Below are 27669 nucleotides of genomic sequence, written 5' to 3'. Positions count from 1 at the left end.
TGGATTTGAGTCAATTTGAGGAGAAATGTTTGAGTTGATATCGAGATCTCCAATAATATTGACTTTGATGGCAGGCTTGGCAATCTGAGCTCAGTTTGACACATTGTTGACATCTCTTCTCGAACTCTAATGACAGATTGATTGAGAAGAGGGAGAAATATTTGAGACGAGAATTAAAGAAACGCTTCCATTTATTCTCCATTGAATCTCATTGATGTTTGGTGTGATTTGTCTTTCTCATGGCATCAGATGGAAGCGCAGCTGTTTTCTGCAGTAATTCATTGCGTGTTTTTGGCTTGCTATGCAGCACTGCAGTTGACCTCACTTTGACTTTAGTCAATCTCTCTCTCTCTCTATTGGCAGAGGGAAATCTATCTCTGGTTTCTTGAATTGAAAGCGGTTTGGTGCATGCGCGGCACACATCTTTTGAGTCGTTGCTGTTGGTTTGGACCCAAATCTGCGAATGATGAAAGAGTGACCAATTCAGCTGTTTGTGAGGTTCACTCAAAACACCCCTGGTGGAAAATAATATGTCGAGTTTATTACATTTTGGTTTATGTGTGTGAAATGGAGACTGGCAGCTCATTCCACCAGAGAGAAACAGGATGGGTGAATGTTTTTCAGAGAGATGTGGTGCCTCGCACAGTATGTTCTGTGTGCATCTGATGCCTTAAAACTTTTGCTCAACTTTCTCAAGAACCAGAGACTGTATACAGTATCCCACAATGCAATGCACTCAACTTCCAACATCTTGTTTGATCGTTTGCCAAAAATGCATTTCCCCCCACAAAATTGTATTCATAATGTCAAACTGCCCAAGTGACCATGCATTTTAGTGTAAAACTATTAACTATTACACAATGTTCTTTGTAGATTTCTACACACTGTAAAAAGACAAAGAAAGCGTTATTTAAGTGTCTTTGACTAAGGATCTTTAAACAACCCTGCTTTTTCTATGGTTTATTCTGCGAAAAACATGTTAGCACCTTCGTTTTAACAGTGTACAGTGTCCTTTACGCAACCTAAAAGGGTTCAACTGGGCACAGAACAATTTCACAAGAGTGTAGAGGCAGTCTATGACGTTGTGTATATGCACACGTGTGTGTGTGTGTGTGTCAGCACAGATCTGTATGGTGAATCGGATGCGAGGCAGCGCGTCGCGCACGCGTCGATCAGTTCCACCGCGCCGCTCAGACGCGTTCATATGGGTCTGTATATCCGGGTCGGAGGGAGTGTCTGAGATTTCCAGCACACACACACACACACACACACACACACACACACACACACACACACAGAGAGAGAGAGAGAGAGAGAGAGAGAGAGAGAGAGAGAGAGAGAGAGAGACTACCGTACTGTACGCGGTATGGCATCGGGCAGAGGAACGCGGGCGCGCCGTGCGATGGAAGCGCATCTGGAATGATTTAGATCAGGAGAAACATACACAACGCCATGGAGAAGACGCAGGAGAGGCGGGTCGCGGCTCGGACGGGCTCGGCCTCGCTCGGCTCTCCCGGTCCCGGTTGCGCTCCGGTGGGGAAGAGCGCGTCTCCGCGGCCCGGACGCAAGCGCGTGATAGAAGGAGTGCTCAGCAAATACACCAACCTCATTCAGGGCTGGCAGAACAGGTACCGACACCAGATCCATGACATAACATAAAGAGGGTTCGAGAGATTGGGCCAGAATCAATGAAACTATGGACTTATCTTTGAGGTGTTTTTATTAGCTTTCCCACACAAAACACTGACTTTAGTATTAACTATGGTAACTTTGAACCATATAGCCTACTAATGTCAATATTGAAAGTCTACTGGACATATTTAAATATTAGTAAAAACATTAGTGGCCTAAATATGAAAGTATTCATTTACTATAATTGTACTGTGTGTATATGTATTTTGTGTACACATTTACGTGGTCATCATATATAATCATACTCATCAGTCTGTGGTTTTTTAAATCTGTTTTCATATTCCAGTTCAAATCTTGGCTGTAATTTTAGAAGTCTGTTATGGATAAAGTGTTGCATGACAAAACTTCCTGATCCAGATCAAGTTCATCTGGTTATGAGAAATCTTCATTTTGATTTCAGACGATTTTGTCTCGGCACATTTGAGAACAGTTTGAGACGGTGTTGAGATTTCTCCAGAAACTCTAAATGAAAGCGCTCTCACGTGTGATTGTTTCGTATGGTGAGCTATCTGGACCACAGCTGAAGGTGAATGACCGCTCTTGACATTTGCAGGGAGACGGTCTCATGTTTTTCCTCAGATTTTCTCAGTTCAGTTTAAATGTGGTGTGTGGTATCGATCTGCTCTTCCGTTAACATGTTTACTTAAGAAACTAATCCAACCAATGTAGGCTATGTAGCGAGAGAGACTGATCTCCGATCAGAGCCCTACCTCATGTCATCACATCACTGACAACAAAGAGAACTTTTGTGATATTTCTGGTAACTCTTCTGTTAACTCACACACATCATGTTAAAGGCCTTGACTCTCATGATCATGAACAGTACAGCTGTTGACCGTGTGTCTTGTTTTCAAATCTTATTAAACACGGCTTCTTGACAAAGCCTGAGAAGATCCTGTCAAGTCCAGCTTTAATGTCTTTAATGTCACATATGTGTCCGTCATTGGAGTTCGAGAAGAGATGTCAACAATGTGTCAAACTGAGCTCAGATCTGTCAAGTCTGCCATCCAAAGTCAATATTAGTGAAGATCTCAACAAATCCCGATTATCTAACCTCGACAATCTACATTCATTTACACATCCATCCGTTCTCTTACGAGCAACTTAAGGAGAAACATCTGAGACTAAGTTGATACTGAATCAAATCAAATCAGTTATGAACGAGAAACATCTGAGCAATAAATCATTCTTCTCTGGGTTGATGGCTGCAGTTGCTAAGGTGTTTTGAGTGCATTGGTATGTGGTTGCTAAGGAGTTCTATAGGTGGTTGCTAGGTCATTGAGCAGTTGCTACGGAGCTCCACCTCGATGATATTCTTGTCTAAAGATGATGCTTGCGTTCCTCTCTCCATGTAAATCGATGCGGTTTTCACATCTGTGTCTCGGCAAAATATTTGGTGTATTTCTTCACTAATGTGATCAATTTCATACATCAAATGTTTAAAACTATGGAGAGGAGGAGTATCATCAATACACATACGCCGGAGTTTCTATCCAGTGTTCACTGTTAAGTAAATGTCTATAAAAGTGAATGATTTACAGATATTGTTGAGCATGTTTATGTGCTGTGAGTCATGATGTAACCTGTGTTAACTGGGACATTGACATAACATAAACTCTTTTTTCCTGCATTCATATTGTTCAGTAAAGGAGACGTTCATAGCGTCACCTCCTCCGGAGCACATTTGATTTCTTTGTGAATGTGATCACAGATGTGGGTCAGAGCTCTTTCTGAAGTGATGGATGTCTGGAGAAACCCATATAATGAAATGAATATAAAGTTTAGTCTTGATGAGTCATTTCTCATTTACATTTAGTCATTTAGCAGACGCTTTTATCCAAAGCGACTTACAAAGAGTTCAGGGAGCAATAAGCGATTTCTCTTTCGTTTTATAAATGCGGCCTTCTAAGAAAACAAACCCGAATGCATTTCAGCATTTGAGGTTTGAGGATTTACACAAAGTGTGTCGTGTATTTAAATGAGTCAACTGGGGTTATATGGTAATGGATTGAGTTCAGAGGTGAAACAGGCTTCGCTTTTCATGCAAAATATAAATTCAGTTTGTCAGTGTCAGTGTTCTTCTGTCTGTGTCAATCTTTCCTGTGGATGCAAATGAATAGTAAGTGTGTGTGTGCGCTCACGTGCGTGTGTGTGTGTTTTGTAACAGTGAGTAGTAAAACATATTTATTGTGTTCTAAACAATGCTGATGTTTTGTAATCAGACATAATCATTGATCTAATTCAGAGAGATCAGACGCACCGACCCACAACACTGACATATCAGTCAATGAGAGATTCTCAGCATTCTCTCTCACACACGCACACACACACATACATACACACACACACATAGATACATACACACACACATACATACACGCACACACACACATAGATACATACACACACACATACATACATACACACACACATACATACACACACACACATAGATACATACACACACACATACATACACACACACACATAGATACATACACACACACACACATACATACACACACACACATAGATACATACACACACACATACATACACACACACACATAGATACATACACACACACACCACACACATACACTACACACACACACAGTACACTACACACACGACACACACACTGCACCACACACACACTAATACATACACACACACATACATACATACACACACACATACATACACACACTACATACATAATACATACACACACACACATACATACACACACACACAATACACACAACACCAGCATAACAACAACCTATACAACACACACACATACATACACGCACACACACACATAGATACATACACACACACATACATACATACACACACACATACATACACACACACACATAGATACATACACACACACATACATACACACACACACATAGATACATACACACACACACACATACATACACACACACACATAGATACATACACACACACATACATACACACACACACATAGATACATACACACACACATACATACACGCACACACACACATAGATACATACACACACACATACATACATACACACACACATACATACACACACACACATAGATACATACACACACACATACATACACACACACACATAGATACATACACACACACACACATACATACACACACACACATAGATACATACACACACACATACATACACACACACACATACATACACACACACACACAGAACATACACACACACAACAACACACACACACACACAAAACATACACACACACAACAAACACACACACAAATACATACACACACATCATAGATGACTAACAACAAAGCATACCTACAACCACACATCACAACATAATAACCTACACACACACATACATACACACAGCACACATAGATTACATAACACACACATTACAACCACACACACACATAGATACATACACACACACACACACACACACACACACACACACACACACACACACACACACACACAGATACATACACACACACACACACACACACACGCACACACACACACACACACACACACACACACACACACACACACACACACACACACGCATACATACACACGCACATACAAAAACACACACTTGAATTGAGTAGAATAGTGTGTTTGTCTGTGCAGGTATTTCGTGTTGGACCCTGAGTTGGGTCAGCTGCAGTATTTCGTGAATGAGCAGGGGCGGAGTCAGAAGCCCAGAGGTTCTCTTCCTCTGATTGGTGCGTGTGTAACGTCGAGCGATGAAGCGCCTCACATGTTCATCGTCAGCTCAGCCAATAGAGAGCTCTTCAAACTCAGAGGTATTTTTCATTCTCATCTCATTAAAGGGACAGTTCACCCCAAAATGTAAATTCTGTCATCATTTACTCACCTTTGAGTTGTTGCAAATCTGTATAAATTTATTTGTACTGAAAATACAGAGAAAGATATTGGGAGGAATGCTTACTGTAAGTTATAACCAAACAGTTCTTGGACCCCATTGACTACAATAGTTGGAAATTACTTTATAATATGTTTTGTTCAGATATTTTGAAGAATGTAGGACAGCAAAGCGTTCTGGGGCTCTTTTGACTACATTGTCATTTTTCCCACTATGGTAGTCAATGGGGTACAAGAACTGATATCAGATATGTGTTCAAACAAAGACATTTGTACAGATTTGGAACAACTCGAGAGTAATTCATTTTCATTTTTGGGTGAACTGTCCCTTTAAATGTACATTAAAAATGATAAATCGTGTTATGATAGCACATATTGTAGCACGTGCTGTAATGTTTACTTCGTAATGTCTCTGGTAATTTCTGTCAGTTCATGTGTAGTTTATGATTACAGAAGAACTCTTTTAAAGTGTTAATACAGAGAAGAGCTTCATTTATCATCAACACCGCCTGTCACATATAGAGATGTATTTGTACCGTTTCTAGCTTCAGAAATCATCCATGTGTCACATATTCTGTGTTAATGTTTTAGCTGCAGCTCTCGTCAGTATTAGTGCTTTTATGATGCTCAGTGTTGTGCAGAAACTCACCATTCAATCTCAGGTTGAGGTCAGGACGCGAGTCATCTGTTTAGTTTGAATTTTCCTTTCCTGGTAAACATGTGTGTATGTGTATGTGTATGTGTATGTATGTGGTTACCATGGTTACTGTAATGAAGTCATACATATTCCCTCTGTCAAATGTCCACATCAATCTCCCATAATTCCAGCGGTGGATGCCACAGAGCAGCATGTGTGGATGACACAGATACAGGCCTGCAGCAGACGCCACTCTGACAGCAGTGCCAAGGTACACACGCGCACACACACACCAACACACACAAACACACGCAAGCTGACACACACACACGCAAACACACACACACACGCAAACACACACGCACACACATACAAACAAACATGCACACACATGCACACACACGCAAACACACACGCACACACGCAAACAAGCACACACATACACTTAAACACACACGCAAACACACACACAAACATGCACTCACAAACACGCACACACACAAACAAGCACACACATACACTTACACACACACACAAACACTCACGCAGACACACACACACACACACATGCACACACACACACGCACGCACGCAGACACGCAAACACACACGCACACACAAACACGCATGCACACAGACACACACACACACACATGCACACACACACAGTCTGGTTTATTATCTCCGTGGGGACAGTCCATAGCCTAAATGATTTTTATACTGTAGAAACTGTATATTTTATCCCCTACCCCTAACCCAACCCCTAAACCTAAAGATCATAGAACACTTTTTGCATTTTTAGATTTTTAAAAAATATTGTTCTGTACAATTTATAAGCTTTTTTGCCCGTGGGGACCCCATGTGTTGGTGTGCGTTCAGGTTTAGGTCCCCACCGGGATATAAAAACATGAACACACTCACACACACAAACAAGCACACACATACACACGCAAACATGCACGCACGCACACACAATGTGTTTCATTGTATCTTTGAAACGGTGTAATCTGATTGGTTGTCATTGACAGGTGATGAAACTCAAGGACTGTGACGAGCTCCTGTGTGTTGACCGAACTCAAAACACACTTCACACACAGGTAAACCCATACGCAAAGAATATATAGTTTCCTATATTACAGTTTTTTCAACTGCTAACAAGCATCGTTCAATACTGAAGCCACATTTTCAAAACACTTCACACATTCAGCAAAACAGACGTCTGTGCAGACCAAACTGTGAATCATTTCTCATTGCTTTCAGACAGAATGCATTCAGTGACCACATTTTTCAAAATTCACAAACACTTTCGTCATTCATAGTCCACAACCTGCAAAACACTATGAATTTACAGCACACTTTTCAAATGCTAACACACTGCTTTCAAAATAGTTAAAAACACTTTTAAAACAGAATGATGACAAATGCATTTCTGCAGTCATTATTTTATGTAAAGTATAGACAATTTTAGCTGAAATCTCAGGTGATCTGCTTTAGTCTCATGACCATGATTTACTGTATTTATAAAGGGGATAGCTTGGAACTTTTGTTAGGAAATATGGACCAAAGAAGAGTGTTTCAGAGAGAGAGAGTGCATGGAAGACAAAGGAGAGGAAGACCAAGAGCCGTGATCTCTGATGAGATTATTGATGATGTAGTAAATCATGATCTCTCTTTGAGAGAGGCGGTCTAAGGGTGCAACCAAATCTGCCGCGTTCAACAGTTGCATCAACAGTACAAATCTTCCGACAGAACAACAGGTGAGACAAGCATCCTTTGATGATGCTGTAACTGAAGTAGACATTCCAGACGGTATTTTCCACGATGGCCAGAGAAGACATCAGATGTGATGTTGATGAGAACTTGTGGCCAAATGCAAGAGAGAGGGAGGACTAGAACCCTCACTGTACTTTTGTTGATGTGTTGAATTCATTTTTATTCTTTATTTTTTATCATCACCTGGAACTTATTTCCTATTTTTTTCACCTTTGTACTGTAACTTTCAAAGATGAAGTACTACTGTATAAACAAAGAAAACTTACTGTACGCATATGTAACAAGACTGATTACAAAATGCTGTAGTACATTCATTACAGTAAAGTGAAAATGAGTTATTCTATTTGAAAGAGTGATTTATGAGACAAATAATTCAACATTTACTCATTTACTCAAGTTCATCATTTGTGTAATGCGCCTTGTTGTTAGTGTTTTTTAGGTCAGTATGTTATGCATGAAATGTGTGTTTTCTGAATGAGAATTGTTGTCAGTGTAATGGATGGTGCTTGGCTTGGGTTGCCTATCACCCACACTCACAGTCAGAGTGTATTCAGCCCACCCGCCCGCAGCTGTGCCCACCTGAGAGAGAGACTGTCTGTTTCAAACCCTTACTGGGTGAGGTGGAGGTCTCGCTGGTTTGTGTTAGACAAGGTTTTAGCCATTGGTGGTAAACATTGCAAGCGTGTGTGTGTGCAGTGGTGTTATCATGCTCAGTGCCTCTCTCTCTCTCTCTCTCTCTCTCTCTCTCTCTCTCTCTCTCTCTCTCCTCTCTCTCTCTTCTCTCTCTCTCTGTCTCTGCTCTCTCTCTCCTCTAACATCTCTCTCCTGCTCATCTGCACTCTCCTCTGCCCCTCTCTCTCTCGCCTCTCTCTCTCTCTCAGCCCTCTTCTCTCTCTCTCTCTCTCTGTCCTCTCTCTCTTCTTCTCTCTTCTTCTCTCTCTCAGTGTTCATCAGGGTCGAGCACGGAGTTGTCTCTCTTCTTCCTCATGTTCCCTCAGTCTTCCTCACCTGATTCTCAGAGACATCTGCCTACATTTACTCCTAGCGAACATTGTTACCATAACACACCACAAGTCGCCTGGAGCTGCCCGGACGTGCAAAAAACAGTATCACAGCGCCTTCCTGAGGTCAAGAGAGGTGAGGACACACCCCACATACACACACTTATAATACGTTTATAAGAGAAAGAAGAAATAAATTTCAGTATATTATACTTTGTATTTTATTTTTTGAAAGTCCTTTTTTACTTAAACTTCCTCACTCACTCACCTCATCACTCACTCACTCACTCACTCACTCACTCACTCACTCACTCACTCACTCACTCACTCACTCACTCACTCACTCACTCACTCACTCACTCACACGTGTTTTATGGGGACATTCCATAGACACAATGGTTTTTATACTGTACAAACTGTATATCATATTCCCTACCCCTAACCCTAACAATCACACACAACTGTCTGCTCTTTTACATTTTCACAAAAGTTCATTCTGTATGATTTATAAGCTTGTTTCCTCATGGGGACCAAAAAATGTCCCCACAAGGACAAGGATTTTGGATATTGCTATCTTTGTGGGGACATTTTGTCCCCGTACCGTAGGGTTTACCCTCCCCCCCCACACACACACCAGTGATATTTTTGCTGTAATATAAAGTGTGTCAGTCTCAGGGTTGCGTGTATCTGTGCCAGGACATCACCTAGAGAATGAAAATCTTCCCGTCAGCCGTCGGGTGATGAAATGTTATTGCTCACTGTTACTGAATGTTACACATTCTCACAGACGGCTGATGAAACGTCTGCTGTATGTGTCCAGTGTTCAATGATGAATCTCTTTCACACAGCTCATGTGTGTGTGTGTGTGCGTGTGTGTGTGTGTGTGTGTGTGTGTGCGTGTGTGCGTGTGTGTGTGTGTGTGTGTGTGCGTGTGTGTTAACCCATCCGAGTTAAAAGCCACAAGAGTGTTACTACACAAACATGTCTGAAACTTCTCTCTCTGTGTCTCCTCAGGTTATGAATCAGGCCGAAGGTCAGCAGAAGACTCTGGTTCAGTCCATCGAGTCTTTACCCACGAGAGGACCTCTGTCGTGTCTGGACCAGGACCTTCTTCTGCTGAAAGCCACGTCTGCCGCCACCCTCAGCTGCCTTGGAGAATGCCTGACTATCTTACAGCCGGCGTACAGCCGCGCTCCGCCCTCCGGTGAGTCCAACACAGACGCCCTAAAGACCCCCGGCACACCAGACCCCGAGCCCGTCACAGATCAGGGTGAGGTCGACTGTGGTCCCTGTCCGTATTTAACAAGGCCGATGCAGCTAAACGTTTGCAATAGATGTTGTTGAAGGGCTGTTTTTTATTTTCATTTCGCATGTTGTGTTTTCTTGTCTTTGTGTTTGGACTTCATTCATCTGTATTTGAATAGTTTTTGTGTTTTTTTGTTTTTAGTTCTGTGCCTGTCTGTGTGTTGTTTCAGTGGAAAGGGTTGAAATAAATCCCTTGAAAGCATGCGAGTGTTTTATTGTGTGTGTTCGAGAGAATGTTTCAGAAGTTATTTCTGTTCGCGTGGATATTCAATGCTGGACGACACACGTGCCAAAGAAACACACAGGTGCCTGATTTTATATCCAATAAAAGCATCACGCGTGACATGAACTGTGCTTCAGTCTGTCAGACGCTTCACTTGAATGACTTTGCCATCAGTTCATCTGGTATTTTGTGTTTTGATTGTTGATTGTTGTTTTGTTCACTCACTCAGCAAAAAGAAAACAGCATTTTTGGACTGTCAGCGGACAATGCATTAAACCCTCAAATGTTAAAACGATCCCAAAAACGTGTCACTCAAAACTCTGAACCTGGATTCAGGGTCTCAGTTTTGCTTCTGTCATTTTATAACGTTTATTTTGAACGTTGTGGTTCACTTTCTGTTTCTTTTATGCGTTTAAAAAGAACATGGTGAATTTTGTTTCGTCCTTCATAAAATGTATTTTCTTAGTTATTTTGGTTGATTTTTGTCAGAATGAGTGGAGCGCGACACTGGAGGTTAAAGGGTCTCATCACTTCAACACTTCAGATTGAAAATCAAGTCATTTTTGTTGAATAAGAAACATTTCTTCTTTTGTTTTTCCACTTAAGAATAAAAGTCATGTACATTTGAATGAAATGAACTTGAGTAATAAGTCTCAGCATTTTTTATTTTTTAAATATTAAAAAAATAACAATCGAACGCTACGATTATACACACGTAGGGTGTGTGGCTATGATGGGGGTGGGGTTCTGATTGGGCGTGGCTCTGACTCTGAATGGGCGTGGCTCTGATGGGGGGACTCTGATGGAGATGGGGGTTTTGATTGGGCATGACTATAATGGGGCGGGACTCTGGTGGGCGTGGCACTGATGGAGATGGGGTTCTGATGGGGGGACTCTGATGGAGTTCTGATTGGGCGGGACTCTGGTGGGCGTGGCTCTGATGGGGGGACTGATGGAGATGGGGTTCTGATTGGGCGTGACTATAATGGGGCGAGACTCTGATTGGGCATGGCTCTGATGGGGGTGGGGTTCTGATGGAGATGGGGTTCTGATGGAGTTCTGATTGGGTGGGACTCTGGTGGGCGTGGTTCTGATGGGGGGACTCTGATGGAGATGGGGTTCTGATTGGGCGTGACTATAATGGGGCGGGACTCTGATTGGGCATGGCTCTGATGGGGGTGGGGTCCTGATGGGGGGACTCTGATGGAGATGGGGTTCTGATTGGGCGTGACTATAATGGGGCGGGACTCTGATTGGGCATGGCTCTGATGGGGGTGGGGTTCTGATGGGGGGGACTCTGATGGAGATGGGGTTCTGATTGGGGCGTGACTATAATGGGGCGGAACTCTGATTGGGCGTGGCTCTGATGGGGGTGGGGTTCTGATGGGGGGACTCTGATGGAGATGGGGTTCTGATTGGGCGTGACTATAATGGGGCGGGACTCTGATTGGGCATGGCTCTGATGGGGGTGGGTTCTGATGGGCGTGGCTCTTCCAGATTCAGACAGAAGGGAAACATCAAACAGGTAAAGGCAAATCATTAATACTTTTTGTCTTGTGTGCATGATCTGTTTGGGTTCTAATCATTCCTGATGTTCTCTTCTGCTCTGTGCATGTGTGTCTGTGTTTTTGTTACCTCTGCATGTTTATTGTTATACTGTATGTTTTCACCAGCTGCCTGATGCATTATTGCATCGTTCATTGGAATGAATGAATCATGCAGTTTTTTTAAGATTGTTTGTCATAAGATGCCGTGAATGTTGACATGACAAAGCCTTGCCTTTATGCAACATTATATCAAGAGCTTTAAAAGAAGCTTAAAGGGGTCATATCAAATCAAATCCCTTTATTGTCACTCAACCATATACACAAGTGCAACAGTAGGTGAAAAACTTGGGTGCAGTTCCGACCAACATGGCAGTATGACAGATATGTGGATTACAAGTAACAAAGAATCACAATACTTTACAGTAGACATTTCTTGTACACATTTAGACAGTAAACATTTCTGTACAAGTATAACGAACATGGTGCGAATATGTGTTTTTCTGTGTCTTTGGTGTGTTATAAGTTGCCCATGCATGTATTAGACACGTAAAATTGCAAAAATGAAAGTGTGGGAACAAAAGAAGCATTCTATCTAAAGTGAATGCTCACCCAGACCTGCCTGAAACACCTCGTGTAACCACACCCCCACAAATCTACGTCAGTTTGTGGTATGATTTGACTAAGACCGCCCAAATGTATACGCAAGTACAGTTCCAAATATGGTCAGAGGCGTTACATAGCACAGCTCGCTTTGCAGAGCGATGAGCTGCGTAAAAAATCTGAGCGTTTCAGAGAGGAGGGGCAAAGAGGAGATACAAACATGCACGGTGTGTGGAAAGTACAGCGTTTTCAAACCTTAAATCCTGTACACACACTGCATTACATCTAAACAAACGATAATATTCGTTTTAGCCGTGTCATATCACCCCTTTAAAGATAGGAGTTATAAGGTTATTTAGGCGGACCAAAAAAATCTGATAGATATTCAGATATTCTAGAACATTCACATGATGTTTCATTCCATGCTTGTGTTACGTAGAGGTGATAGAGATACAACACAACACATGGTATAATTTAACATACATCATTATACACATACTTTATATGAAGCAGAAAAGAGCTTGATGATGCTGTCGTGATGTGTTTCATGTGTCAAAGATGCTCGTGTTGAGATGTGATGAACACGGAAAATAATCCTACTCTTCATCATCCTCATCCTCTCGCTGGAGCTCTGAATGTCTAGAATGGTAAATAATCCCGTCTCTAAAATTCTGTGAGTCACAGCTGAAGAGTGATGATGATGATGATGATGATGAAGAAGGTCTGATGTGAGTTCAAGCTCCCCTATGATGAATGAATAACTGTCAGCAAGATGTTTGGATGAAACACTGGGATGTTTGGACTCACCTCACGCTCTGGGTTTCTAAAAAACAGCGTAAACCAGTTTAAGATGATTTGCTTGGTTCTAGCTCAGTGGTTTTAAATGAGTTTTGGGCTGGGAGATTAGAATAAACAGTTTATTATCCAGACCAGCTCAGACTGGTTTACGCTGGTCTTTTTATCAGGTCGATCATTGGCTGATGGAGACATTGAGTCGAGACACATGTGATTTCTAATCGCTGCTCGTGTGTTCTGCGTGCTTACAGAGAACGTTCCCGTGTGGAGCGTTCCAAAGTCTCCCTCGGGTGAACGTCTGAGAGACAGTGGTGCGTCCGCCGAGCCCTCGCCCTCGCTCAGGAAGAAAAACTCACTGCAGAACGCCGCTGAGGTAAAGCATGACGTGTCTGTCAAAACAGACGGAGAGACGTGTTGTGAAGAGAAAAGACACGCATCATTTTTACCCACGTAAACTTTATGGCATTTTTCTAGAAGGTGTGTTTGTCATTGATATACAGCAGCGTGAAGATGGAGAGAGTTCAGCTGAAAGTGCACCAGATCAGCCGTGATCAGACCTGCAGTCTTCAGCATTATCAGACTGAGAGAGAAAGAGAACTAAAATGTGATTTGGGGTCAAATCTGATATGACCTTTACAGAAGCATCCTGATCCGATCTGTTCTGAGATTTAAATGATGTGTCAAAGATACTACTAAAAGAAAATCACACTGTTAGCGTTTGATCATAATACTGCATCATGTAATCTTTTGTACACTTCAGTGTTTTTTGGTCACGTTGTGTTTTATTTTTGAGAACACAAACAGGCCGACTGTGATGTTTGTGTGTATGTTCCAGGACTCTCTGGAGGGGATTTCTGTCAGTGATGAGGAGATTGATGCTGAAGATAATGTGGAGGAAGATCTCGACGTGCTGGAGGACCAGAGGAGTGTTATTCTTCAACTGTGTTCTCAACTCAAACTGGGAATGGACCTGACACGAGTAGGAATGAATACTGACACACATACACAAGACAAAAAAAACATTATACAATGAACATGTAGATCAAATATATATTGAATATGTAAAGTATGTTACAGAGAGCAGTGAACATATCGAGCGAATGGCTGAGAAAGATTTATTTACGCTGATTATGAAAAAGTAATTTTTTGTTTTGTTAATGTACATGAAATGAGTATAAACTGAATACATGTTTGCAGCAAGAATATTATTGTTTACTAAAACTATTAGAATATAAAATAAACATTTTATATTATCATATTATACGATATAATATTATAAACATTTCTGTTTATTGAAATCAGATCAAATATTTGTTTTAATAAAGTAAAAACATTTTATTCCTAAGGGATAGTTCACATTCAAAATGAAAATTCTGTCAATATCTACACACCCTCATGCCATTTCAAACGTGTATGATTTTCTTTCTTCCTCAGAACACAAAAAAAGATATTTTGAAACACGCTGGTAACAGAAAACCGTTTCAAAATATCATGTGTTTTGCAGAAGAAAGGAAATCACCAAACAGGTTTAAGATGACAACAGGGTGAGTAAATGATGAGGGAATTTTCCTTTTGAAGGTGAACTATTCCTTTAAGGCGCTAAAATTATTAAATGAAAATAAATAAAAGCTAAACTAAAACTAAAATAAATTCATCTTATATAGCAACATAAAAAATAAACAAAAAGAACATAAGAAAAAACGAAAAGTATACAAATGAAAGCTAATGCGAAACATGAATAAAGCTGAAAACGAAACTATAAAAACTCAACGGCATTAATAGTGTGCAACCAGAAATGACAAAGAATTGGTCATAGGTTTCATCCTCGGGGAATACACAAATTTTTAAAAGTTTAAAAAACTGTGTGCAGGTGGTGCTCCCTACATTCATCCTGGAGAAGCGCTCGCTGCTGGAGATGTACGCTAACTTCATGGCCCACCCTGATCTCTTCCTGGCCATCTCCACCGGCAGCGGTCCTAAAGAGCGCATGGTGCGATTCCTCGAATACTACCTGACCGCCTTCCACGAAGGACGCAGAGGTGCGGTGACCAAAAAGCCCTACAACCCCGTGCTGGGCGAAACCTTTCACTGTTCGTGGGAGGTCCCACGAGACCAAATCCGGCCTCTCAGGAGTCAAACCCATCCTGTCGGGTCAGCGGGGCGAGAGACAAACGCGAGGAGCGATCGGGAGGCGGTGAGGGCGGGGCCTGACTGTTACAGGGTGCGATTCGTGGCGGAGCAGGTGTCCCATCATCCTCCGGTGTCGGGGTTTTACTGCGAGTGCGCCGATGGAGGCATGTGTGTCAATACACACGTCTGGACCAAGAGCAAGTTCATGGGCATGTCAGTGGGCGTCTCCATGGTGGGCGAAGGTGGGTGTCATCCGTCCCTATGTTGTTTGTTGGTTTCGTTTTAGAGATTTGACCTTTGACCTTCAGGCCTGCTGTATTTGCGGGACCACGGCGAAGAGTACGTGTTCACGTTCCCGAGCGCGTACGCTCGCTCCATCCTGACCGTGCCGTGGGTGGAGCTGGGCGGTAAGGTCACCATCAGCTGCGTTCAGACGGGATACTCGGCCAACGTCACATTCCACACCAAACCCTTCTACGGGGGCAAAGTTCACAGGTCCGTGACTAGGTACCCTCTGTTTGATTTTTGTTCAGTTGAGACTCCGGCGAGAAACGTGTGTGTGTGTGTCTTTAAGGGTAACCGCGGAGGTGAAGCAGAACTCCAGCGGCATCATCGTGTGTAAAGCTCAGGGCGAGTGGAACGGGACGCTGGAGTTCACCTACAGCAGCGGAGAGACTAAAGTGATTGACACCTCAAAACTGACCGTCATCAGGAAGCTGATCCGTCCCGTGGAGAAACAGGGGCGGACCGAATCCAGGTCAGGGTCACAAGAACATATGAAAAAGAGTTCATTTCGAAAGGACCTTCGAAGGTCTAAAACTTTATTTTGATGACAGATAATGGAATTAGAAATTTTCAGCTTGGAAAATAAAGCAAAATTATTGACGACATCACCTGGCACTCAGGTGCATATGCAGCCTCGGAAAAAATGACTTTATTCACAATTTTCTAGATGTATTGTGGTCATTGCAGTTTAATGTCTGTTGAATTTCAACAAAGTCAAACCTCAGGAGTGACATAAAAACCCCACAAAAAAATCAAGATTATCACATAAAAAAATCATCTTTTTCTAAATACATGTAGCCTACAAATATGATTGTTGCATTGCTTAAAAGTGAATCTGAACGTGCTTTCTTGGCAGTATTTGAGGTCTGAAAAAATACACAGCAGTTTTCATTTTCTGCCAATAAATGCCAATAGAAACAAGATTTTTATTTGAAATTTGGAAGAAATGTTGTTAGTAGTTCACAGAATCAGACAAAAAACATCACTTTACCTAAACACATACCTATAAATAGTACATTTTAAAATGAGAAAAGCGTATTTTTTCCGCACGGCTGCGTACACGTCTCTACTGTCTGCGGTATTAAAGGGGTGTTCAGGTTTGTTAAACACTTACACAAATGATGATTTTCTGATGTTTGAATGTACCGTAGGCGTCTCTGGCAGCACGTCACGCGAGCGCTGAAGGAAGGAAACATTGATTTGGCTGCAGAACACAAACACGTGTTGGAAGAACACCAGAGATCAGAAGAGAGGAGGAGAACACAGAACAACATGAGCTGGAAACCCAAATACTTCAGCAAAGAGGTGCGTTCATGTTTATCCTCAACAAAACACTGCATTTGCATCATACATCCGGCAGAAAACAGAAAGAAAGATTGTGTGTGTTACAGATTCAAACTGCCCGCTCGGGTACTGCAAACTTCAAAACAGCCCTTTGTTTTGTGGCATCCTTAAGAAACCCTTTATGATAAAAAAACACATATTTCATTCCCTCTCTGTTAGTGTCTCAAACAAACCTTTGGAACATTTAAGATTCAGTGCAACAAATGTGACAGACAGCTTTGAAGTCAAGACACTAAAGTTTATTCGTCTTTATACATCAATGATTCAAATCTTTTTCACAGTAATTCAAATCAACGTCTCTCTGTTGGTGTGTGTGTGTGTGTGCAGGGTGACAGATGGGTGTACAGAAATCCATTACGGAAAACACTGAGATGAAGATTCAGACACTAAAACCCAAACAGCCGATAAATGGACCTCAATATAAACGGACGGATGAAGATCTGAGTTGTTTGTACAGAACTAAAAATGTATAATATGGACACATAGGATAGAACTTTTATACACTGTAAAAATGATATTTTATTTTTCACAATTATCTAAACAAGATTTTATGGTTTTACACATACAGGCAGTATATTAATGTCGCCATGTGCCATGTGATGGTTACAAAATAAGACCTTAAAGGATGAAGCTGAAAAACCACACCAACGTCATATTTCATCACAAAACCAACATACAGAATTTCTAATTACTGTTACGTAATGACTATACAGCAGATGTGCTTGATTTGCATTAAAATAACATCGCCTTGTAAAATGCTGTTTTCTTTATTGCTCTGTGTTCATTTCTTTTTCAAGTTGAACATTTAACAGATTTGGTAAGATTCATTTATCCAACAGTAATTCACTTAAATGCATTTATAAATCATGTCTGTATGTCTTCAGACTCACTGCTAATTTAATTTAGCAAATTAAGAGCCATAAACGTAAAGTTGAAAAGGGTTTAATATCGTGACAATTTTTATGCAGTTTTAATTTAGTCCTTATAACTTTACTGAATGGTGTTTCAATTGTAGGACCCCATCACAACTCTGTGGTTAGCTATAGTATACCCTTGATACAGATTATTACTGTACACGTTGGAATGCTCGATTCTGATTGGCCAGTAGCGACATTTGCAGGTTCGTTATTCCAGATAACAATCTCTCAAAACTAATAACACATGGTAACCCGGATCCAGCAAATCATTTTGCTGCAGCATAAAATTAATTTCCCAGCCATTAAACACACAGTTACAAGACACTGATCTGTGGAGAATCTACAGAAAATTATACATATGAATCCTGCACAACTAAACACAATTGAAACTGTGGAAATTACGTTGAAACAAAAACAAATCAAATTGTGTTATGTTAAGTGTTTGTGTGGAGTTTACAGAAGTGTTCTCTTGTAAGCAGTGCTGGAAGTGGGCCGGTATGGCACTTCTCTGTTTTAATCTTTAGCGTACCTGCACTTTTTCTTGCACTTTTCAGGTGTGGTGCTGAAAAATGACTCCTGCCAAATTATCCCATTCCCCACTAACTTTAGGTGTTAGGATGAACTAATCCACCGGTGTTGTGCCGAGAAATGCACCCAAGATTATGCACCCCCTCCCCATAGGGTGAGGATTAGGTGTTAGGGGACAAACCGGTGAAGGTGCGTTTAAATGCCTTCCACGGTCTTGATATATCTTATTTATTTATACTATAAAAATAATTTAATATATTAATAAAAAAGTTAAAGTCAAAAAAAGTTTACATTAAAAGTTAAATAACAAAATTATATTACATGATTTATATTGTTATTATTTTATAATGATATATTCTAAAAATAATTTAATATATTATTGAAATAATTTAAAAGTAGAAAAATGTTTAAAGTAAAAATTAAATTAAAAAAATGATATTCCATGATTTTTGGGTAACGCTTTAGATTACAGCTCGCAAAATAAATGCATAAATATAAAACATAAATGTAAATTCTGTTACGTAACAGGCTGTAATCTATGCGTTACCTTTTTATGCTTTATGTTTATGTTACAGAACAAACTTAATTCTGTTCATTTAGTCCATCGTCGATGATTTGCTGGTACAAGACAAACCGGTAAAGGTGCGTTTAAAAGCCTTCCACGGTCTTGTATATATATATATATATATACAGTATATATATATAATTTATTTATATTATAAAAATAATTTAATATATTAATAAAATATTCAACTTCCATTGTTTTCTCTCTGAATGTGTGCAATATACACTCCTGAATAAAATCTTAAGACCCGGGGAAACATTACAAGTAGGCCTATTCGCATTTCTCGCTGGTGGATCGTAACCAGGTTGTAAGTATTGCTTCAAAAGGCCAAAACAAGAAACAGGAGCAAAACAAAAAAAACAGAGAGTGGGCAATTTATTGAAAACTTCATTTAAACTCAAACAGGCTGTTCATCAGCTGATCAAAAGTTTAAGACCATAGCCCAAAAAACCCCACAAGTGTCAAAAATGGACTCAGTAGTGAGTAGCCCCACCGTTCTTGTTCATTACTTCAAACACTGGTGTATATATATATATATATAATTGACAAATATTTTGACTTGAGGTTTCTTCAATTGTGTGCTCAGCAAACCTTAAAATCAAGCCATGTGTGTTCAGTCACAAACTTAAGAAATGAATAACATCTGTATAATGTTCAGCGGCGATGCACAGAAACCTTTCGCTCTTGCAGAATTAAACGGAGGCAGGAGCTTCACACACAAATCGTTTCTCTTTAAAGCAGAAAGCGTCAGTCCAGAAATCAGTTTCTCCCGCCGGGTGTCCCAGACTAGCACAGTCCTCACCTGCTGGATGATCTTTAGTCCAGTTATCTGGCTCTCTGACACCATTCTCCCGCTTGATCCAGAATCTACAGAGAGAAGAGAACTAAACATTTACCTGCTTGGAGAAACAGCCTCATGTATCTTAGTACTCTTACATGTTTAACTTATATTGTCAAAAATAATAACTCGTACTCTATTGAGTCATTGAGTGGCTGGTTATTCACCCAAACCCATCGTCCTTCAATGTCTATATCATTGAGTCCAATCCAGTGAGTGATTTTAACATTAGAGGTCAGAAAATCCTGGTGAGATTAAAGGATTGAATATTATGCTTGTCAGATATGAAGATATGTCATCATTAAAGGGATAGTTCACCCACAAATCATCATTTACCCTCAGATTGTTCCAAACCTGTATACGTTTCTTTGTTCTGTTGAACACAAAGAAAGATATTTGGAAGAATGTCAGCAATTTTCACTTCCGGGACATCACTGACTACCATAGTAGGAAAAAGTGGCCCAGAACGGTTTGCTTTCCTGCATTCTTTAAAATATCTCATTTTGTGTTTTAAGAAATACAATATTTTTTTTCTACTATGGTAGTGAATGATGTCCCAGAACTGAAGATTGCAAACATTCTTCTTAATATCTACCTTAGTGTTCAACCGAACAAAGACATTTATACATGTTTGGAACAACTTAAGGATGAATAAATGATGACAGAATTTTCATTTTTGGGTTCACCTGCTCTGCGTTGTTGTTTATTATGACCAGGTGTCCTCCCAGAGTCACACAGTGATCTCGACTCCGAGTCCAGTTCATCTTTACAGTAGAAAAGTAATAACATTTTCCTCCGAAATGAATCCAGTTAACGGCACAAACTGCACAACCTGTGCTCTCTATAGGGAAAGAGGACACAATTCAACTGTGCATTCATGCATGTATATAAGGGTCAGATCTGACATACTCAACACTCACCATTTAATCTGTTTAACTTTCTAAGCGTCTCCTTGTTTTGGGTTTTGAGTGCTTCCAACTCCATTTCATAATCTGCACCAAAATGAAAGAATTGAAGTCATAATGAAGTATACGATACTCCCACAAAACTAGCCTTGTTGTCCCTAAACATAACAACAGTTCCCTCATATCACAGCTCTGCTATGATCCTAACACTACATCTTTAATGCTCTGAAAAAACTAACAAAATGTTGGAAGTGCACTAAATTGTAAGTGGGATATTGCATTTTTCTTTAACCTGCAACATAAAGAATTAAAAGAAAACAGACACACTAGAAAATAACCGTGTTTGATTCGTACGCTATCATATTCGCTAGTTGCACACGATGGGGCCAGTGAGCTTTTGGGACGTCAGAGTAATAGAGAATTTCCGGTCCTATAACACTGAAAAGGAGGATTTTTGGTCTGCAAATATGGGTGTTTTTTAGACAAAAAAAATAATAATGTAATATATAAGCGGTTGAAAGTAATATATAAGCGATATGACAGCTCCTCTTTACATTGCTGAGCACTTGGTTAAGCCAAAACAACTGGATAGTGTTATATGACCGGAAATGAGTCTGCGGACCCTGACGTCTCAAAAGCTCACCGGCGCCATCTTGTGCAACTAGACCATTTATAATGCATTCATTCTCACCAACAGTTTTTCTGATTAAATACATTTCATTGTACATAATATTTGATCTGTGTGCATGAAATACACTTGTCTTACTTGTGTTGTTCATGTCTTGAGACATCTCATGCAGAAAATTAGAATCTGCAAATGCAGTGAAATGTGATTAAAGGAGAAACAACGGCAGCGGTGATTTTTAAGAGAACACTCTCAAACTCTTGTGTTAAAAACAACACTTTCTTTATTGCTTTCAACTTTACTTGTGTTGTCCCTTTTACTCAAAATCAACACAAATTGACACATATGGGTGTGTGTTTTTAAAAACAACTTAAATATTTGAATCTTGAGCTAATCCTTATCAGGGAAACCGCCCCATAATGTGTTAAAAATGACAGGTAATGTGCTAAATAGCATAACACAAACACGTCCTTTTTGAGAGTATATAACTAAGTTAATTTACACACTAAAGATACTCACACAGGACCCCCAGAAGACAGAGACCCCCAAATACAAGAACAACAGAAACACAGAGAACTATCAGAAGAACTTTAGTTCTCTTGCAAGGAGCCGCTTTTGCCTGACCTGGAATTAAAAAAGACACCTTAAAAATCATCGTTCTCTAGACCTGTACATTTTCATTTGAAAGTCGCATTTACTGTATATAGCCTATACTGTATGTAGATCAACAAAGGTGACAAAAATCCAGCAACACCTTAACATAAGAAAAACTTTATCATACTTCATATTTAACCATCATGTTTTGGCATGAAATGTTTCTATTAGGTTATGTGCCACTGAAATAAGTGATGCTGCACGGAGCACGTTTACATAAACGTTGATATCATACTGGAAACCTGAACATACACATATATAGGCCTATATATACTGTATTCCCTGTGAAATCTGCAGAGAAATCACTGTGAAACAGAAAAGAGCAGTTTGTTCATTCTGATGCATGTCGATCTTACCCTTGGATTGAGAAGATCTGCGGCTTGCATCAGCTCTTGACCGGATGTAAGCAGAATTTTCATAAATTGCATCCATTGCAACACTTGCCCTCTAAGATGTCTGTTAAAGTGTTTGATGAAAATAAAGAAGTCACAGAAAACATCATTAGCCCTTTAACACGGTTAGCACATTATACAGGAAATAAAACAGGAAGTAATTCATATGTCATGTTAACACTCCTTCTCTCACATAGCAACAGTATGTGCTGATGATTCACAGCCTATATACAGTATAAACAACTTCAATCAAACAACAGTGTCATTTGTTTTCATTACTTTATTGATAAAGTTGATGCATGAAAGAGATTAAAAATAACAGTCAAGGAGAAAAAACACACACAGTCAGCAGCACATGATAACATATGTCAACAGGATCCGTTACTATAAAGCGTAATGGGTCCACCCATCTATGGCTACGAGACAATACAATACAAGAGGAAGAATACCCCTGGAGTCTGCGAGAGCAGGGGGCGCAAGATGACTCGAGGATGGATCACATGGCCACAGACCTAGGAATGGAAATGACAAAGAACTAGGAGATCAGCACAGCAGAAGTTGGAACAACAAGACAGAAACTACAGAGATGCATTTGTGGTTGGACATCAGAGAAAGGTCTTAGAATCCATCTGGGCAGGAAGAAGTGCCTGAGAGAGCTTAGTGAGGGGCCTGGCATTGACCAATACTTCACAAGAGGTAGGGCAAATCAGTCGGGTGAAGCCCAGTGGCGGGACAAGCACCACAGCCCACAGGGTATCGCAATCAGCAACCCGGAGACTACCCAAGGAAAATGGATGGAAGAAGACCTCAGATACTTTGGCCTAAACTCTGCAACAAAGAATGGGCAACCATTGATCTCGTCCAGCTTTTAGCAGGCCAAAAAGGAGATGTCGAAAGAAAACTGGAGAAGATGGGGAAGATCATCTACACCTATGGGGTGGAGAGATTTGGAGTGAAAAGCAAGAACCCAAGGTCACAGAAGGAGATGACGGGCCTACCTAAGTCCAGGAGACAAAAATAAATTGCCAGACTTGTGAGAGAAAGGAGGAGTCTGAGGAAACAGTGGAAGAAGGCCACAGAAGAGGAAAGGAAGGGCCTATGGGCACTACAAGGCGATATTAAAAGTCGCCTGGCCTCGTTGCGAAGAGCAGAGAGCTTGAGAAACAACATAAGAAGAAGGAGCGAACAGGACCGCTTTCTACAAAGATCCATACAGGTTCGTCAGTAGCATCTTTAGCAAAGAGAAAATTGGGACCCTTAAAGTACCTATAACAGATCTTGAGGAACACCTAAGGAAAATGTATTCTGACAATCAGAGAAAAACTGAAAATGTATCATGTTGGCTCGGCAATGAACCGAAACAAGTTTAAGTTGAGACACAAATTGTTAATGTTATTACAAATAAATGTAATGACTTGTCTAAAACTGAAATAAAAATAAATGGCGGTTTCCCAGCCAGGGCTTAATAAAGGCCATTGTGTTGTGCAATATGCTTCTCTCACTGTTAAAATCAACCCAACATAATTTGGGATGGTTTCATGGTTTCGCCTGTGGCATTGTGGTCCTGATCTGACACAGAGAGGTCTAATTTTGCTCCAGTTAAAAAGCAAAAGTAAAACACAAACATTTTGCTGTGTTCAAAACAATCTCAAAGCAACAATAAACAGCACAAACGTATTTACTGTATATCAGAACAGCATGAATGATAGTGAAACGAGTTACGTTTTATGTGAGACAGAAACACCAGAGCACAGACACCTCTGAGAGCACAAACTGAGAACAATCAGAAGAACTTTAGTCCAGAGGAAGAACTTCTGTCTTTCTCTCCAGCCCGTGGGACTTCTTATCTGTGATGAGAACATGTGCAACTGATACACTTCAACTGGTTTTGTCTTGATAGTTTCTGTTTTCATTAATGCAGGAAATTCATCTCTCCTCACAGCTGTGGTAAAAACTCTGGTAAACCAGAGGAACATGTACTCTAGAGGAGTTGTGGTTTGAAACTCAATTTTTTGAGAACCTGGATATTAATTTATACTTGCACTCGTAAAAATAAAGAGGCTTCACATAATATAAAATATAAAAAATAACCTTTTTTTGTCTAAATGTTTTTTGGGGTAAAAAAGGTTCTTCAGATTATAAAAAGGTAAGAAAGAGTGTTTGGTTATCAGAGATTGTAAACATTTGACGCTACACGCTTCATTACTTTCACTTTCATCACAGTCTTACAGCTGGTAATAAGAATTCAGCTACACACATTCTAAGATAACCAACAGTCAAATAACAGCTTCCGTGACTTTAAAGGGGTCATATGGCGGAAGTACGTGTTTTTCTGTGTCTTTGGTGTGTTATAAGTTGCTCATGCATGTATTAGACACGTAAAATTGCTAAAATGAAAGTGTCGGAACAAAAGATGCATTCTATCTAAAAGCGAACGCTCACCCAGACCTGCCTGAAACGCCTCGTGTAACCACACCCCGGCGAATCTACGTCACTTCGTAACATGATTTGATTCTATGATTGATTTGAAATCTAAACGCAAGTGAGGTGGGCGTACTTGTAGCCATGTCGCGGAGACGCTGTGTGTTTCGTTGCGAAAAGTCTTTGTTTGCCTTGCCAAGATGAGACGACTAAAACCGAATGGTTACATTTTATTTATAACACTGTTCCAGAGAAGTACAATCAGAATGTTCAAGTTTGCGCAGCGCATTTCACCGACGAATGCTGCACAAACCTGGGAGAGATCAAGGCCGGCTATGCACGAAAGCTTTGGTTAAGAAGTGGGGCAGGTTCCAACCATAAAAACTTAGCAAGGAAAGTCTGGCGCTTCAGATTCGCGGCCTGTAAGTATATTTTCATTGTAAAATACTTTGTTACGGACTAACGCGAGTTGAGTCTGTTGTGTGTTTGTAGCGCATGTTGTTTCTTTGTGTGATCCGTAAATGCAGACAAGCACGTAGCGAAAAGACAACATAAGTCCTAATAATCAGTAATTATGTTCCAACTAGAGGCAACAAATGTCGTGTTTATAATGGTGTTTATTGTCTTTGTTGTGTGACGAGAGGTGTTATTAATTGTGTTACCATTCCCTGCTGTAATGCGAGCTTGTTTATATCTCACACAAACTCTGTATGATGTATATGGTTGTTTGTTTATAGTCTTTATAACGTTGTATATACTGTAAAAGGTAAAACAGTTACTTTAGCTATAGTTTTTAACTATGTAACATAATATATTTTTTAAAACCTTACCAATCCTTGACATCCTGCTCGAGTCGCGATCTTCATTTTCCGGATCAGATTCGGGCTCGAATTGATAGGGAAGTACCGCTGACATTGTATCGCCTGTCAGTACAATTGCTTTGGAACCTGATGTTCCGAATATGGTAAGAGGCGTTACATTTCCATGAAATGCTTGCAGTATTTGACCAATCAGCACTGGTTAACTGGCCAATCATAGCACACCTCGCTTTTCAGAGCCATGAGCTTTGTAAAAAATCAGCGCGTTTCAGAGAGGCGGAGCAAAGAGGAGATACAAACATGCACGGTGTGTGGAAAATACAGCATTTTTTAAACTTTAAATGGTGTATACACATTGCCTTACATCTAAAACAAACGATAATATTCGTTTTAACCGTGTCATATCACCCCTTTAACATCGGCTGTGAAAGCTGTTCTGTGTAATACACTGACCTCTAAAACACTTCTATCAAACGTCCTTTGAAGTCCTGCTTGCAAATGTCTCCTGGTCAATCTGCTTGTTTAATTATCCAACTCGGGTCCAATATAAAAAGGCAAAACTAACGCTTCTGTTATTAGTGTTAATTAATATAACCGGTCTGACGCCATTCGGTCCGGTGTCATTTCCCTCGCCATAGTAGGAAGAAACCTCGATCTCTAACAAAGACTGACGTTTGCACATGCACTAGCAGACCTCTGTTACACTTCGATCGATCCGCATGTTTTTAACTGATGAAGTGAAGTTGACGCAATTGTACTGTTTATTGTTTATTGCGTTTTTGAAACTAGAAACATGAACATCCACTATTAAACACCCAAAAACAAAGCCTCTAAAACAGCAAAAGACTGGGTCCTTTAAAGAATGTGTTTATTTATATAATTTAAAATATGTATACTGGTATATGTACATATATATATGGTTAATGTAAGGGATGCCGATTAGATCGAAAAATTTATCTGTGACAAAAAAGTTGATAAATCGTCCCTTTGGATTATTTTACAGAGAAGCAGCTGAATGTTCAGAATGTGTGTAGTGTCAAATCTAAAACATTGTTGTCTGCAAGTCTAAAACCACTGCTCTCTAATTCTACTTTACATTTTAATCTACATTTGAAATGTTATTTTCATCGCAAATTATGTTAACACGACAAACAAATTAACCTGACTATAAATTGTTAGTAGCCTAATGTAATGAAGCCATGCATTTAAAAGGGAAAGGTCACAAAAGGGATAGTAGGCTATATCTTAAAAACACAAATGTTTCAATGATTATTTTTGTTTTAATGTTTTTAAAAGTGCAGTGAACTGGCCGTTTTTATTGTTTTATTTTATTGTCAGATGTCTACTTATGATGTTCGCGTGGTTTTTCATTGGAAAACATCAAAATCAATAAGTAATAAGCTATTTTCTACACTGGTTTTGAGGCGAAACTTTCGGTTTTTAAGGGCGTGCCGCATAGAAGACTTGGAAGTAAACGCCCACTGCTATGATTGGATAGCAGCTTGCCTAGTTGACTTAGTTGGAGCCTTCTGTTACGTAACGTGATTTTACTCAAATTTACGGACTTATTTCGCAGATGTGATGGCAGTTAAGTCTTTGCGTATATATGCGTTTGTATAGTCTATAGCTGTATGGTGTTTAGTGATATATGACTGTACATGTCAGCATTTAAGACCCGCGAACCGGACAGAAGATCACCGCGATCGCGGGTCTCAAATGTTATAGTTTTCATGATAAATAAACAAAC

At 40.2% G+C, this 27669-nt stretch overlaps 2 protein-coding genes across 3 annotated transcripts; one reads left to right on the top strand and one right to left on the bottom strand.

The window, feature by feature from the left end:
* Nucleotides 1-1108: 1108 nt before the first annotated feature.
* LOC130556574 (oxysterol-binding protein-related protein 10-like) lies at nucleotides 1109-18035 on the top strand. The gene is made up of 10 exons (XM_057337704.1): nucleotides 1109-1628; nucleotides 5365-5540; nucleotides 6448-6527; nucleotides 10568-10570; nucleotides 14336-14479; nucleotides 15371-15872; nucleotides 15939-16125; nucleotides 16205-16387; nucleotides 17067-17220; nucleotides 17587-18035. The coding sequence occupies exons 1-10, from the start codon at nucleotides 1453-1455 to the stop codon at nucleotides 17632-17634; spliced, it is 1653 nt and encodes a 550-aa protein (XP_057193687.1). The 5' UTR covers nucleotides 1109-1452; the 3' UTR covers nucleotides 17635-18035.
* A 1453-nt stretch (nucleotides 18036-19488) lies between these two features.
* LOC130556571 (C-type lectin domain family 4 member E-like) lies at nucleotides 19489-22808 on the bottom strand. Of its 2 annotated transcripts, XM_057337700.1 has the most exons (7): nucleotides 22648-22808; nucleotides 22157-22261; nucleotides 21779-21823; nucleotides 21028-21099; nucleotides 20794-20948; nucleotides 20243-20352; nucleotides 19489-20136 (listed from the first exon to the last, which is right to left on the bottom strand). In XM_057337700.1, the coding sequence occupies exons 1-7, from the start codon at nucleotides 22721-22723 to the stop codon at nucleotides 19962-19964; spliced, it is 738 nt and encodes a 245-aa protein (XP_057193683.1). In that variant the 5' UTR covers nucleotides 22724-22808; the 3' UTR covers nucleotides 19489-19961. The 2 variants fall into 2 exon arrangements, with proteins under 2 accessions (XP_057193683.1, XP_057193684.1); XM_057337701.1 differs by lacking the exon at nucleotides 20243-20352 and having other exon boundaries at nucleotides 19980-20136.
* Between the last annotated feature and the right edge of the window lie 4861 nt (nucleotides 22809-27669).

The sequence above is a fragment of the Triplophysa rosa genome, linkage group LG7 (assembly GCF_024868665.1).
Source record: "Triplophysa rosa linkage group LG7, Trosa_1v2, whole genome shotgun sequence".
In the NCBI taxonomy this organism is placed as follows: domain Eukaryota; kingdom Metazoa; phylum Chordata; class Actinopteri; order Cypriniformes; family Nemacheilidae; genus Triplophysa; species Triplophysa rosa.
The sequence above is the reverse complement of the archived record's forward strand: the minus strand, read 5'-3'. Positions and strand labels throughout refer to the sequence as shown.